Source organism: Plectropomus leopardus, chromosome 4 (genome assembly GCF_008729295.1).
Source record: "Plectropomus leopardus isolate mb chromosome 4, YSFRI_Pleo_2.0, whole genome shotgun sequence".
NCBI lineage: Eukaryota > Metazoa > Chordata > Actinopteri > Perciformes > Serranidae > Plectropomus > Plectropomus leopardus.
In genome coordinates, this window is record NC_056466.1 from 23005550 (window position 1) to 23020791 (window position 15242).

General features: G+C 38.7%; 1 protein-coding gene across 1 annotated transcript in view; it reads left to right on the top strand.

The window, feature by feature from the left end:
* The window catches only part of LOC121941806 (complement C3-like), a 29104-nt gene extending 15026 nt beyond the window's left edge, over nucleotides 1-14078 (top strand). The window contains 30 exon segments of the mRNA XM_042484682.1: nucleotides 410-539; nucleotides 1508-1576; nucleotides 1768-1965; nucleotides 2070-2190; nucleotides 2310-2398; nucleotides 3363-3502; nucleotides 4029-4241; nucleotides 4785-4848; nucleotides 4955-5044; nucleotides 5221-5427; nucleotides 6333-6408; nucleotides 6562-6721; nucleotides 6869-6964; nucleotides 7767-7917; nucleotides 8459-8544; nucleotides 8907-8984; nucleotides 9088-9243; nucleotides 9417-9479; nucleotides 9603-9684; nucleotides 9829-9877; nucleotides 10951-11015; nucleotides 11018-11040; nucleotides 11169-11231; nucleotides 11233-11259; nucleotides 11345-11447; nucleotides 11620-11709; nucleotides 12438-12530; nucleotides 12671-12754; nucleotides 13465-13609; nucleotides 13806-14078. Of these exon segments, the coding sequence (XP_042340616.1) occupies nucleotides 410-539; nucleotides 1508-1576; nucleotides 1768-1965; nucleotides 2070-2190; nucleotides 2310-2398; nucleotides 3363-3502; nucleotides 4029-4241; nucleotides 4785-4848; nucleotides 4955-5044; nucleotides 5221-5427; nucleotides 6333-6408; nucleotides 6562-6721; nucleotides 6869-6964; nucleotides 7767-7917; nucleotides 8459-8544; nucleotides 8907-8984; nucleotides 9088-9243; nucleotides 9417-9479; nucleotides 9603-9684; nucleotides 9829-9877; nucleotides 10951-11015; nucleotides 11018-11040; nucleotides 11169-11231; nucleotides 11233-11259; nucleotides 11345-11447; nucleotides 11620-11709; nucleotides 12438-12530; nucleotides 12671-12754; nucleotides 13465-13609; nucleotides 13806-13947 (3153 nt within the window). The 3' untranslated portion in view covers nucleotides 13948-14078.
* Nucleotides 14079-15242: the final 1164 nt, after the last annotated feature.

The following is a 15242-nucleotide window of genomic DNA, read 5'->3' on the forward strand; positions in this document are numbered from 1 at the left end:
TTGTTTGTTTGGCCATTTCTTGTTAATTTGCTCCCTCTTCCCATGTTTTTGAAAGAAATCAGGCCAATTTGCTCAAAATATGGCAAGTTAAACTTCAGCTACAGGAAATTTATTTCCTGGCCAAATCTGACACTGTCATGTGAGTGTATAGCCNTGGGGGGGGGGGGGGGGTTGTTTGTTTGTTTGGCCATTTCTTGTTAATTTGCTCCCTCTTCCCATGTTTTTGAAAGAAATCAGGCCAATTTGCTCAAAATATGGCAAGTTAAACTTCAGCTACAGGAAATTTATTTCCTGGCCAAATCTGACACTGTCATGTGAGTGTATAGCCAGGTATGTTTAACTTGCATAGTCTAACCCTATGTCTTCTATGTTTGTATTTGTGTGTATGAATGATTTCCACCTTGCTCAGGTGTGGGATATTGTAGAGAAGCATGACACTGGCTGCACACCTGGTGGAGGGAAGGACGGTATGGGTGTGTTCTACGATGCTGGGTTGTTGTTTGAGTCCAGCACAGCTTCTGGGACTCCCTACAGACAAGGTGACCTTACTTTCTACTACTTTCTTTTCTCTGCCCTAAACATGCCCTTCCTAATGCTTTCATATTGTACCATTAAATATCTTTAATTAGGAAGTGGGCACATGGAACTTTATTCATTGAAATAAGTCCACTCATTTTTTGGGAGTAATCATCTAGTGGAGAGAAGAAGAACTGCTTCTTAAAGAGTCTTTCCAACCAAATTACATCAAGGTACCTATTTAAACGATCTATAGTGCACATTGTAAAGTGGCATGGGTACAATCACGCTACCTGGCCATCAAAAGTCTGTAGTACGCACTCTCTGTGGGCCCTATAATAAGAAAGATATGGGTACTTGGGTAATGCTTCATGTGCTACTTAGCAGTTTTCATAGGAATGGATAGGGCCCTGTCGCCACTGCTGTTTCCAGGTCTCTTAGGACATCCATGGTATCGACACAACTGCTAATGTAACTAGCAAGCACGCTACAGAGCAAAGTGTGGATGTAATAACTTCACAGGGTAGTAACAGAATCTGAATACAAGTGGTCAGCTGGAGACATATGATAGGCACAAGTGTGAATGGTAATAGCTGTCCATTTGTGTTTGGACCACCAAAAAGCATGTTAATACCTGGTCTATATGGGCTCTTTGAGGTATTTCCACGTTAGTGTCAAGAATCAATCAGGGAGACTTCTACATGAGCTGATCAGAATCCCCTCTGTTCCCTGTTTCAGTGGAGTATATTTTTTTCTAAAAAGCATTTATACATGTGTTTTAACATTTCAACAAATTATGTGTGCATTTGTAGATCAAATTTTCCTCAGTCTCTGACCCTGTCGACACGATGTGTCCACACAATGTGGCCCAAACATGGATGAATGACCTCACTTTGATTTTTAGAGTTACATGTAAATTATACCACGTAAAAATCAAGTCTAGCCAACTTGATGAGTTCTTTTAAAGACCTTGTTTATGCTGCTTTTCCAGAATTGAAATGCCCGGCCCCCAGCAGGAGGAAACGAGCTACCACTATAACGGACGTCAGAACCAGCTTATGTAAGAACCACAGCTCTAAACCAGACAGTAACCACATAATCAGTCATCTTCTGTCACTCAGTTCAGGCTCTCCACAATCTTTCTAGACCCCCCTTTCAATTGTTTTTGGTTTTTGTTTTGGGATAGAGGGGAGAAGCTGAACATGCATCTTCTTACCTTGTCTCTCCTCCACCACCTTTCTTTCTTTCCAGTGAGTCAGTACACAGAACAAGCGCAAAAAGATTGTTGTTCGGATGGCATGAGGGAAACTCGCCTCTCATACACCTGTGAGATACGTGCAGAGTACATCACTGATAATGCAACCTGTGTGGAGGCCTTCCTGCACTGCTGCAAGGAGATAGCAAACCAGCGAGCTGAGATGAAGGAGGATAGCCTCCTGCTGGCTCGCAGTAAGAGACGGGGATGAAAGATGGGTGGAAGCTGTGGGTGGTTATCGTCATTGTCACACTGGTAGAAAACAATCAAAATAACAAAATTTTCAATAATGCTTTAGGTGAGGAGGATGACAACAGTTACATGGACAGCAACGAAATTAATTCGCGCACCAAGTTCCCTGAGAGTTGGCTGTGGTCAGATGTCAAACTGCCTGCTTGCTCTCGACAATCGCCTAACTGGTGAGTCAATGGAAATATAGGAATTTAAAAAAAAATACACTGATAACCACATTAATGGCACCACAAAGATTTAAAGCTACCATTTACCTCTCAGAGCATTAACACTTTCTTTGTTTCAGTGAAACCACATCAATGACGAAAAACGTTCCTTTGCAAGACTCAATCACAACCTGGCAGTTTACTGGCATTAGTCTGTCAAGAACGAACGGTGAGGATTCAGTGACTAAAAGTTCTCTTGTGATTTAGTTGTGACCATAGATTGTATTTAAAGATGGACAACACATCTCTGTTTACCCTCACTGCAAAAAACTGAAGCCAAAATATCCTGTAGACAGCCAACGCCCTCTTGCGAGTGCACTAATTGGCACACATAGCTGTAAATCATGATGTCACAACCCTTTTTATAGCATCAAATTACTTAAAACCAAACTTATCAGAAATAGGAACACTTAAACATACATTGGGGGGATAAGAACTACCTAATCAGGTGGACACTAATGTTGTTAGACGGTGATATTTATTTGAATTTAGGTTGTGAAATCAGGTGACTAAAATTTAATATCACAACGTCCAATGCCAACAGCGATGTTGTGTAGAAGACTCATGACATTGATATTTTGTTGGCATTAAATTGTGCTGTCAAGTAACCAAAATCAAACCTCTTCCAAACGTCATGCCAACATCCTGTTGACGTAGAATAACATGTACTTGAGACGTTTCAGAACAAAACCCAACGTCTACAAAACATCATGTATTGTCCACACAATGTGAAATTCCAACCTCATTAGACATTGAAATTATTGTAAAACTGACTTTCATTCCAACTAAAATTTAACATCTGTGCAATATTAGAGTCCAACATTGTTGTGACATCAAACTGACGCCGGTGCCAGCTGGGTAAATTGACCTAAACATTGAGTTTTTTGTTTGGCCCATGTCCTGTCAGCTAACATGCTAACTGCAGAATAGTTTATAACCTATACTGTAGTTAGCCACCAGAGGGTGATCTAGATGTTTGGGCTTCACTTTTTGGGAGTTGTCATGTTGTCTTTACATACAGTCTATGGTTGTGACTCTAACCTTAAACTTTCCCATCACTTACACCTTTCCTTTTCTCTTTTTCTGTTTCATGACTTGTTTTTTTTTTTTTTTTTATCCCTCTCCCCTTAAAGGAATCTGTGTTGGTGAGCCATTAGAAGTAATTGTCCGGAAGGAGTTCTTCATTGATCTCAGGGTGCCGTACTCTGCTGTCCGTGGAGAGCAGCTGGAAGTTAAAGCAATCCTCCACAACTACAGCCCAGATGCTGTCACTGTAAGCCTGCTTTACTCTGCCCTGGTGTTTCATGCCAGAAACCAATCACACGATGATTTTATGTTTGTTTGTTTAAGGAGTTTGCGAACAAAAGAGCATAAACAACGTGTAAAATAATTAACTTTTAAATAATATATATACTTTCTCTAATTCTTTCTCTCTCTAGAGTCTTTTCTGTTAAGTCTTTAGAACATGTTCACACATCACCCCCCCAGTCAAAACATGAGAGTAACAGAGGAATTTTATTTTTAAATTAATGACATTGACACCTTAAACTGATAAAAGAAAGGCACAACTTTGTGCCTAAAAATCACTAGATTGCAGGAAGTTAAGTTATTGATGCTCAATATCTCTCAGGGGGGTACCATCATCTTCCCCTGTTTTATATGCCCCCCACCCTCCAGTGTTCGACCTTCGACCTAAAATGAAACTGATTACGATCCTTACTATCCACTCAATGGGGGTCATCACTTTGATTAACGATACATGCCTCAGTCTCTTTCTTTATCTTTGTCCTGTGTTTAAGGTGCGTGTTGATCTGATCGAGAAGGAGCACGTGTGCAGTTCAGCCTCTAAACGTGGAAAGTATCGTCAGGAAGTGAACATCGGACCCCAAACTCAACGATCTGTACCCTTCGTCATTATTCCCATGAAACATGGAGAGTACCCCATTGAGGTCAAAGCAGCTGTTAAAGATTCGTCACTCAACGATGGAATTATGAAAATGCTGCGGGTGGTGGTAAGAGAAACAGGAAACAAACAGTAGAAGCAAACAGACATCTTTTGGGGTATAAATCTGATGCAAATATATTCTGCGGCAGCTTTTTCAAATGTATATAAGAAAGAGAAAGAGAACAAAAGAGATTGTTAATTATTAAAGATCATTAAAGGCCATTTTGTATTTTGTTAACAATTTTAAACCTGGGCAAATTGGCTTGATTTTTTTTTCAAAGACAAAGACTTAAGAAATCACCCATAAATTAACTACAAAAAAAAAATGAAATTAGTAAAACGTAAAAGAAAATGACCTGAAAATCAATCCATTTTTTTTTTACATATAATTTATTAAATATACTAATTCCTTGCATTTTGTGGGACGTTTCTTGCCAAGTTGATCATTACCTTTACCATGTGTTTTTAAAAGAAATCAAACCAACTTGCTCAGGGTTCAAGATAATTGTGAATTTGAATGCCGGTGATGATCCAGAGGGTTAAACACTAGTAGATGAAGATATCACAAAAACAATTATGATTTCTAATGTCTGTCTTGTCGTTTTTCCAGCCTGAAGGTGTACTGGTTAAATCTCCTCAGATTATAACTCTAGACCCAGCTAACAAAGGTGTAGGTGAGTATACTCAAAAAGTAGCTATGGTATATATTAATATGGTAATATATTTAATTTCATGACATGTTAATTGATCCTTGAACTTGCCCACTGTTTCTCCCTTTAGGTGGTAAACAAGAAGAAATCCTCAACAGTGGAATTCCTAAGAAAGATTTGGCTCCAAACACACCTACCAGCACACAGATCTCTGTGACAGGTGAGAGATATTTGGTCACATTATGTGATACTACACTGGTGTAAATTGTTCTTAATGGGAAGTGACCACGTCACTGGTTGTGGGGGACCTTTTCATATTTCTTTAGTTGTTTCTTCCTTCCTAAATTATGACATTTGTTATTTTGTTTTTTTTCCTTTTCTTTTGTGCACACGCAGGGAAAGAACAAGTGTCTGTACTGGTGGAGAACGCCATTAGTGGGAACTCTATGGGAAGTCTGATCTACCAGCCCGGGGGCTGTGGAGAGCAGAACATGATCCATATGACCCTGCCTGTTATTGCAACCATATATTTGGACAAAACCAACCAGTGGGAATCTGTGGGCTTTCAGAAACGTGCTGAAGCTCTCCAACACATCAAGACCGGTAGGCTGACACACACACACACACACACATACACACACACACAGGTATGTTTATTAGCACAGGTGCTAGAAATTTTGCCCCCTCTGTGTGGCATTCTAAATTTGGGTCCATTTGTGTTCTCTTCCATGTTTTTTAAATAGAAACTCATACTTAACTGTACTTATCAGAAAGCAGTGACCTGGGTTACAACACTGATCAGTTGCCATGCTTCCAGTGAGGAGAGGTACACAGTAGCACTTGGCAGGTCACCAAGAAAAATGCTGAGCCTTCCAGCCAAATTTTGCTTGTGGCCACTCACAGTATTGCAACAAAAAATATCCCCGACACCCCAAAAAGCATTTTCTCCATAGGTCACTATTATAAAGAACGTCTGTAAAACTGTTTACAGGACATCTCGAACTGCAAACAAGGTAATTTCTGAATCTTTCTTGCATAAATGTTTGGGTTATGGTGGTTTTATATTTGTAAAGCTTTCCTCTCGCGGAGCAAAGCGATTTAAAATTTTGTGACGTCATCACAATGTAACAGTTATGAGCTGAGCTGGAACTCGCGGATGGGGTCGAATGGAGAAACTCTAATGTTTTAATTCATTGGGCTAACCCCTAACCTGAAAAAAGAAGACAGAAATGTTATCAAAAAGATGTTGTGGTAGTCAGCAATGCAAGCCCATGCCCCACAGATACAAACTAGGGACACAGAGAATTCATGGTCTGAATGCAATGCATAAACCCATAGACTACAGAGGTTTTCACTACAATTGCATTATACAAAAAAAACAACACCAACAGAATAATTTTAAAGATGCTATAATCACAGTAAGAAAAAATGTAACAGGACCCCATCCAACTGGATTCCAAGTTGAATGGCTGACAGTAAAAAGATTGTGTGTTTTTGTTCATGTCCAGGTTACCGCAACGAGCTTGCCTACCGTAAAAAAGATGGGTCTTTTGCTGTTTGGGCGAATCGCCCAAGTAGCACCTGGTGAGGCACTCCAAACATCGATAAACCGATACATAAATGTTTGCACATCCTATTTTAACCTAGAGTGTGACTGTGTGAGGATGGTGCAAGTTTTTTACATAAACTAAACTCACAGCCTCTCCTCTCTTCTCCTCTCTTCTTCTATGCTATAAGGCTGACAGCTTATGTTGCCAAGGTGTTTGCCATGGCCAACAGTCTGGTGGCAGTGCAAAAGGAACACATCTGTGAAGCAGTCAAGTTTCTGATTCTCAATGCGCAGCAACCTGACGGCTTATTTAGAGAAGTTGGAAGGGTGTCCCACGGAGAGATGATTGTACGTGCACTGATGTCATTGACATCTATTCTTCATCTTGCTGCTACAAATATAGAGATAAAACAATCACGTCATTGACTGAATAATACAAGTTTGTGTTTGTGTGTGTGTGTGTGTGTGTGTGTGTGTGTGTGTGCGTGCATTTAGGGTGACGTGCGTGGTGCAGATTCAGATGCCTCCATGACAGCCTTCTGCCTCATTGCCATGCAGGAATCACGCTCACTATGTGCACCTACTGTGAATGTGAGTAGGCCTATATCTACATGCATTGTTTTCTCTTTTTTTTCCTAACCACATTTGTTTTTCTTTTACTAATTACTTACTGGTGATGCTATTACACTGACCTTAGTTTTATTATAATTTGATCCCAGGGTTTCCCATATATTTTTGGTGGCCCGCCACAATGAAATCGTCTGCTACCATATATTGATTTTCTATTTTTGTTGTTGGGCTGTTCATTAGTAGATAGGGATGTCAGGAATATATATACCATTGGGTTATTCATTGCACCATGCTCTCGGAGTGCAGAGCATACTCGGGGCAAAGACGGAGCAGCAGAACGCCAGGTGTAATTAATTACCCTAACTGTTCATTGCACTGGGTCTAAAAGTTTTTCACTTTCACTCACCTGTGCAGCAGTTGCTCCTCTCATTTATCAATCTGATCTGATGATCTCTGTTTGGATCAACTGATCAGTTATCCACCTGCCACTCAACTCCAAAACCTAAAAAAGCTACTAAGAGAAAACAAACTTGTGAAGAGTTCTGCCTGTGCTGTGTTTACAGACCCATAAAAACCTCTATAGAGACTAAAAAAAGTTGATTTGTCGATCCTCTTAAGTGCCTTCCAGTGCAATTCAATGTAGTCTCAACTCTGGGTAAAATCCTTGGACATTCTTTCACAGAAGACGATATATGAAATAGATATATTATTGTTATCTGAACCATTTGACAGTGTTTTATTTTCTAACTGAAATTTCTGCTCACTATCTGTTCTCCCCTTATTCTTTCTTCTCCTTCCTTTGTTTTTTTTCCTCTCTGTCCAGAGTCTAGCTGGCAGTATAGACAAAGCAGTGGCTTACCTGGAGAAGCGTCTGCCCCATCTCACCAACCCATATGCTGTTACCATGGCATCATATGCCCTGGCCAATGAAAACAAACTGAACCGCGAGATCCTCAACAAATTTGTCGCCCCAGGTGTCATCACACAGCAATGTTCTTGAACGCATATTCAGAAAGTATAAGAAAACAAAATCCACCAATAATTACTGTTATACTTTTATTAGAGCCCAACCGACACATTGATGCGGTTGATATTAGGTAATCATTTTTGCTCAGTCAGATATCTTTGAGGTAATTTAGAGACAATTGGTACATAGATTGCCCACCAGAAATGACAGCATTATTTTTCAACCATAAAGTTCATAAATGATAGATTGTTTAAACTGTTTAAACTAAATATCAGGTTTTTTTTAAATTCTCAAACATCCGTTTTTCTTTCAGCTTTTAAAAATCCTTTTCTGTCACACTCTCATGTGCTCAGGCTTCTGTGAATTTACATGTATGAGGGGCAAATGTCCCTACATGGATACAAAGATTTGTTAAAATTATTCATTTAATTTTACTTTCTTCATTAGTTTAAGTCCAATAAAAGAAATTTAAGACGACAGCATTATGGAATTATCATTGTTCCAGGTGGAGCAGAATAATAAAAATATGTTATATGCATCTTTCTCAGACTTGTCCTACTGGCGGACACCTAAGGGGCGCGTTTACACACTGGAGGCCACAGCTTACGCTCTTCTCGCTCTGGTCAAGGCTAAGGTGAGCATGTCCCACATACAGTACAACAGAGTCCTTATCGATGTTACCTCACCACAGGAGTAAAGGGTTTGGAGATGAAAAGTCAGTGCAACGTGTCTGTCTGTAGTGTCACAGCCGTAAAGGTCCAGTGGATTCAGGGGCATCTATTGATATAAATGGAATGTAATGTTGTAAACTTTCGATTCATTATTTTATAATCAACACATATTTAGAAGGCTTTGGAAACTGTGAGTTTACTATTTAAAAATATAACTGCACTAGAACCAGGACTTCTCACTATTTTCACTAACGTTACTGTATAAATGCAATGTAAGGTCAACAACAGAAAATTACAACCATTGACTTGCCTTCTGTTGATAAAGGCATTTGAGGACGCCAGACCTGTAGTGAGATGGTTCAACAAACAGCAGAAGGTGGGCGGAGGCTATGGATCAACACAGGTAACACAGACCCCTCTCTCCATTTTGATACCATCATCTTGTTTGAACTTAAAACCATTTTTTGTAAGCCTTGTTTTCTCTGCCTTACTCTTTTTCTCTCTAGGCAACTATAATAGTGTACCAGGCTATAGCAGAGTACTGGACCAATGCTAAAGAACCAAACTATGACCTGAATGTGGACATCTTGTTGCCAGGCAGGTCAAGTCCTACCAAGTACAATTTCAACCAGAACAACCAGTTCACTACCAGAACATCTAAAGTGAGAACACACACAAAGACACAGTGGCTCATCGTCATTCCAGAAATGTTCTGTGTGTTTCTTCTGCTCATCCCTCTGTGTGTGTGTGTGTGTGTGTGTGTGTGTGTGTGTGTGTGTGTGTGTGTGTGTGTGTGTGCGTGCGTGTGTGCGTGCGCATATTTAAATACCCACAGATCAATGATATAAACCAGGATGTGAAAGTTACTGCCACAGGCTCAGGAGAAGCAACAGTGAAAGTAAGTATATACAGTTTTACAGTTTATATTATGGGTTTCATCATCTGTTGATTATTTATGTGTCCAAGATGAGACCAAGTTGTATTAGTGTATCACATTTTAAGAATCGCTTTTTTGTTTCAGATGGTGTCGCTGTATTACGCTCTGCCCAAAGAAAAGGAGAGTGACTGTCAGAAGTTCAACTTGTCAGTGGAGCTCTTGCCAGGTAATCTGGTGCCCTATATTTCTTTCTCTGTTCATCTGCCTTTATTTGTTGTCATTTTATCAGTTTATTTCTGCCAAGTAGGGCTACCTTGTGTTATGGCAAACTAATCAACTAAATATTCAATACAATGTTTTGTTCCTGCAGAGAAAATGGATGAGGATGAGAAAATATACAAACTGAGAATCCAGGTTTTGTAAGTACAATCAAGAGATGACAAGTGTCACAGTGTAAAAGTGCAATTCTAATCATTTTTAATCGTCCTGCCCTCATTATGTTGCTGCTAATTTAAAGGGAAACAACACCCATTTTCAAAATTCATACGTTATTTCTGTAGTCGACAACAGTCCAAAATATTACTTGACATGATCAACTCTGTCCCAAAGCCAAATCTAGTATGCCAAAACTCAAATTTGTGATGTCATAATGTTGGAAAAGATGTTACCGATGACACTGAGAATAGCCAGGGGGATGTTCTGAGCGTACACGTACATCTTCTGTTTCAGAACTGAGAACACTAGTAGAATAAAGCTAATTTCAGTATAAAAAAGAAACTGGTGTGACATCTTGGTTACGTGTTGTGTGCAACCCCCTGCAGGAGATTTAAAAAGCAGCTAGCAGCACTTAGCACCTAACTAAAAGGTTGCAAATTGCAAATTGGGAAAATAAGGAGATTCGAGTGCCCCTTACTTTCCGAGCAGAGGACGAGAACCGCTGGGGATGGTTAAATGATTATTATTGCCATGTTTTTGTTTAGAATACACTGCAGATGCATGTGTCACACAAGAGGCCAACACTTTGTTAAACGTCCTGCCTATCCCGCCTCTTTTGTTATAATGCTGGCATGCTGTCTAAATTCACACATGGAGCAACATGATGCTGCTGTGTTTGTTTCTGTGTAAAAAGGCAGTGTAAAGAAAGGCTCTACGGCATGATCTCTAGGTAAAAAGGGCTAAAATCAGATTCTTATTCATTTTCTATGGAGCAGCTCTAGACTAAGGATATCACAAGTTTGAAACTTTCTTATCTGGTTTCTGGCTTAGTGAGAGAGTACCTCATGTTCACAAACAATGATTGAACTTTCCTTGGCCATGGAAATGACATACTGGAATTCCTAATTCAGGTGGTGCTCCCCTTAAAGCCCATTTAAGCTGTCCAGCGTATAAAATCTTAAAGGATATTTGATATAAAGTTAATAATGGGCTATGTTTACATTCTATTTATCTTTTTATGCTGTTGTTTGTATTATTCTGTCCATTCTGTGTGCAGGTATAAGAACAAGGACCATGATGCATCCATGTCAATCTTGGATATTGGGTTGCTAACTGGCTTCACTCTAACACAAACGACCTGGACTTGGTAAGAACTTACACACACACACACACATATATATTATATATAGATGTATATATATATATATATATATGTATAGTCAGTCTTTTATGGTTTAAAAAAGTGTCTGACAATGTGTGTGTGTTTGTGTGTAGTTGGCCAAAGCCGTGCCCGCACTATTGCAAAATAATGAGATGAACAAAGTCCTGTCAGAAAAGAGGCTCACTCATCATCTACCTGGACAAGGTATGACAACACTGTTTCCTATCTCTATACTTCTCTCACTGCATTGCTCTCTGTTTATTTATCTCTATCTTACATTTGTCCACAGGTTTCTCACAGACGAATGGAGGAGATCAGTTTTAGGATCCATCAGAAACTAAAAGTGGGAGTCTTACAACCAGCTGCTGTGTCTGTCTATGAGTACTATGACCGTGAGTCTCAGAGACACTCAGAATCATATGATGCCTTCATGAACTTCACTGTCGATAGATGTAGGAATAGATAACGATGTGGATAAGCAGACAGTATTACATTTTCAGATTATCGAATGCTCATTTTCTAATGCACTGCAATTACTGCAAAATCTTTTTTTTCATGTTGCAGAATCACACTGTGTGAAATTTTACCACCCAGAGAGGAAAGCTGGACAGCTACTACGGCTTTGTAGAAATGATGAATGCACATGTGCTGAAGGTAAACAAAATTATGTCATTCTAAATACCTGCTGTATAAATTTGCCCCCAAACAGCTAAAGGCAAAACTAACATTATTCTATTAATAGAAGTAAAGCGCTTACCAAGTGCTTTGGACTCATCATCTGCATTGTCTGTAAACTGCAGAGATTTGCAATAAAGTGCAGGATTTGAGGGCAAAAAAGGATCAAACAAGCTTAGGAGTCTACAGCCATGCAGGGGTTAATGCTAAAATTATTCCCACTTAACAGAGTGTTTCACCCAGTCCTGCGCAGGTGGGTAGGAGAAGAAACATCAGTGTGTAGACTTAGTGGCCCTGAGAGGTTGTACTGTAGGCACAGCAGCACTTAAAGCTGAATGCTATCATACTCAAAATTAAATTGCTTAGCAGATATAATGATAATTGTTGTGACCATCTTAGTTTAGCATGTTGGCATGCTAATGCATATTTTAATGTGCAGGTATTTGGTCATAAAAAGTAATGACAATATATCCCTAGGAAAACATTAATGTCTGAACCTAATGGTCAGGTAGTATGAGTATAATGTTTCATGAGAACATTCTGTCAGAGGGAAAAAGCACCTGCAGGATCCTGTAGAATCAGTCTAGCTTAACAAAAGCTCACTAACATACTTCAGCTGCACTCACCCATCAACTCATGGACACACACCCACATTTAATCTGGTCATCATTTGTGTATTTACCTTTGTGAATGTTGTGCATTTCCAGAGAATTGTAGTATGCAGAAGAAGGACAATATCAAAGATGATCAGCGCACAGCTAAGATTTGCGAGAGTACACTGACCAGCAAAATAGATTTTGGTAAGAGAGTGTTATTTGACTGCATATATATATATATATATGTATATATATATAGCACATTAATCCCAAAAATGTGTGTGTGTGTGAGTGTGTGTGTGTATAGCAAGGGAGCTAACAATCTGCAACTTGTCTGTCCTCAGCATACAAAGTGAGAGTGGAGGAATTTGCAGACGGTTTGTCCACTGACATTTACACAGTGCGGGTACTGGAAGTCATCAAGGAAGGTGGGTATTTATCTTTGAACTGCCTAAAATGTACACCCTCTGATGTTTTCAAGGTGTCTCTTTTTGAAAGCATATTGAGTCTCAGTTGTGTTTCCAGACAGTTGAGTTAGATGAGAAGACTGGTTAGCTCACCTGGTAGATTCCACCCTTGGCCCTTTGCTGCGTCCCCAAAGTAATCTTAAAAGAAAGAAAAGAAAAACCTGCTATCTCTCACGTGTTTGTATGCCACGTATGAGGTTACCACTTGCGGCCAGCTAACTTAGCTTGCATTGCAAGACAACCAGTGGACACTCCAGAACATAATAGTCCTGGCCAAGAAATTGCCCAGTGCATGTTCTTAAAAAGGCAAATTGTCGTTTTAATGTTTTTTGGGGTTTTCTTTTCTTTGTTTTTTCTATGGAATAAACAACAGCATTAAATGTGTTGGTAGATGTTGGGGGTAGGTGTTGGCAGACTCGCTGTTTTCACTCTAAACAAAGTTAGCCACTAATGGCTGAATATTTATTTGCCCAATACACTCATGAGAATGGCATGAATAATAGTATGAATCTAATGGCAAAAAGTGCATACAGGTAAGAGTATTTCCCAAAATACTACAACTATTCCTTTACCCTTAATACTCTTCTGAGAAGTGTGAAACTACACCACTACAACGCTGGCTACACATTTATTCCTTACCTTTTCTCTGTTTCCTTTTATTTGAATTACAGGAAGTTTTGATGTGGGTCCTCTGAATAAACTGCGCACATTCCTCAGTTATCCACACTGCAGGGAGTCTTTAGACTTGGCAGAGAGCAAAATCTACCTTATCATGGGCACATCCAAAGATATTCACAGAGATGACGTAGATCAAACGTAAGTTGCGAATGTGTGTGCATTTGAACTTTTTTACTGCTTTACTGCTTTCTTTTATTAAGTCAAATCTTTCTTGGACACTATGTGTCATTGTTTTGATAGAGTAATTAAATTAAATTAAATATTTTTTTGGCCTATTGTTAAAGAAAGCTGGTTACATAGAGAGTGAATGTATCTGACACTTTGCTTTCCTCAGGTATCAGTATGTACTTGGAGAGAGAACTTGGATCGAGTACTGGCCCACAGGTGCAGAGTGTCAAACTGATGAACACAGACCTACCTGTCTGGGCATGGAGGAGATGGTCCAGCAGTACCAACTCTTTGGGTGTCAGCAGTAGTGAAACTCGAGGAAACAAAATGTTCTTTTCAAATTGTTTTTATTTTGCATTATTCATGTAAAACTCAACCTGCTTTGGGATGTAAGGTCTCACAATGTTGCACTGTACTGAATAAAACACAATGGTCTCAATTTCATTGTCTGTCTCTTATGCTCACATGAATTTTTGGTTATCTCGACAATTAGAGGTAGTGATTACTGTTATGTTGATTACTGTATAATAAGCTTTGATAAGTTCAAATACAAGTAAAAGTTATATAAATATTTATAATGTTGAGGTCAGTTGAGTGATGTATATAAAGATGAACAATGAATTTCAAATGGATAGTAATTCTCTATAAAGACAACTGCAGCAGTAAGAAAGTTAGTACTTTAAAACTACTGTAAAAACACTGACAAAAATAACATACAATTATGTATAAATAAAACAAAAATGTAATACTGTGGATTCTATTGGCTAAATTGGTTAAGGAAGAAAATCACATTCAAAAAGTATATTGTATGAAGATCATGATGAAGCAGCTTCTTACAATTTTAAAGGAACAATTAATTTTATCCCAGTTTATTACATTGACCATATATATATATATATATTATATATATATATACAGAGAGAGAGAGAGAGAGAGAGAGAGAGAGAGAGAGAATAACTAATAATGAATAACTGATACTCAAAATAAAACTAACTGAAAGTAACATTATACCCACAGGATTTGATAATATTACATTAGCTTACCTTTATTATTTAAATGCTGGAGAACAACTTAAATGAGAACTTGTTGGAATAACAAATGTACTGACTGAAAATTGTTCAATATCACAAGAAAATTTGCTATAATTTTTTGTTTTGATTTTGCAAACATTTTTACATTGTCTTACTTTATCAAATATGATTGAGAATGTGAGACGGCATGCTTTGTGTAACCTGGGACAGTCATTCAAATACTTCAAATAGGAATAATGTGCGCACAGAAGCTTCTGCAGTTGCCTAAAAGGTAGAAGATGTTCTGTACACATCACTCTCTCTGTCTCTTTCCCTCTGTCACTTGTAGTTATTAATCGTGTACAAACCTGAGAGTCATTAGTTGGCTAAAACATGATAATATACTTGACCTATAATTAACTCAGTGAAATGTAATACAGAATACTATGGCACCAGCTTCGGCAAAAAGGGAAGGGAGTACAGCAAAAATTTGAGCCGATGGGCTGTGTGCAAACTAAGGGATAAAAGTGAATAACTAATTTATAAAAGAAAAGTTCTATAATAAAGAATAACAGAAAATGGGCTGATTATTA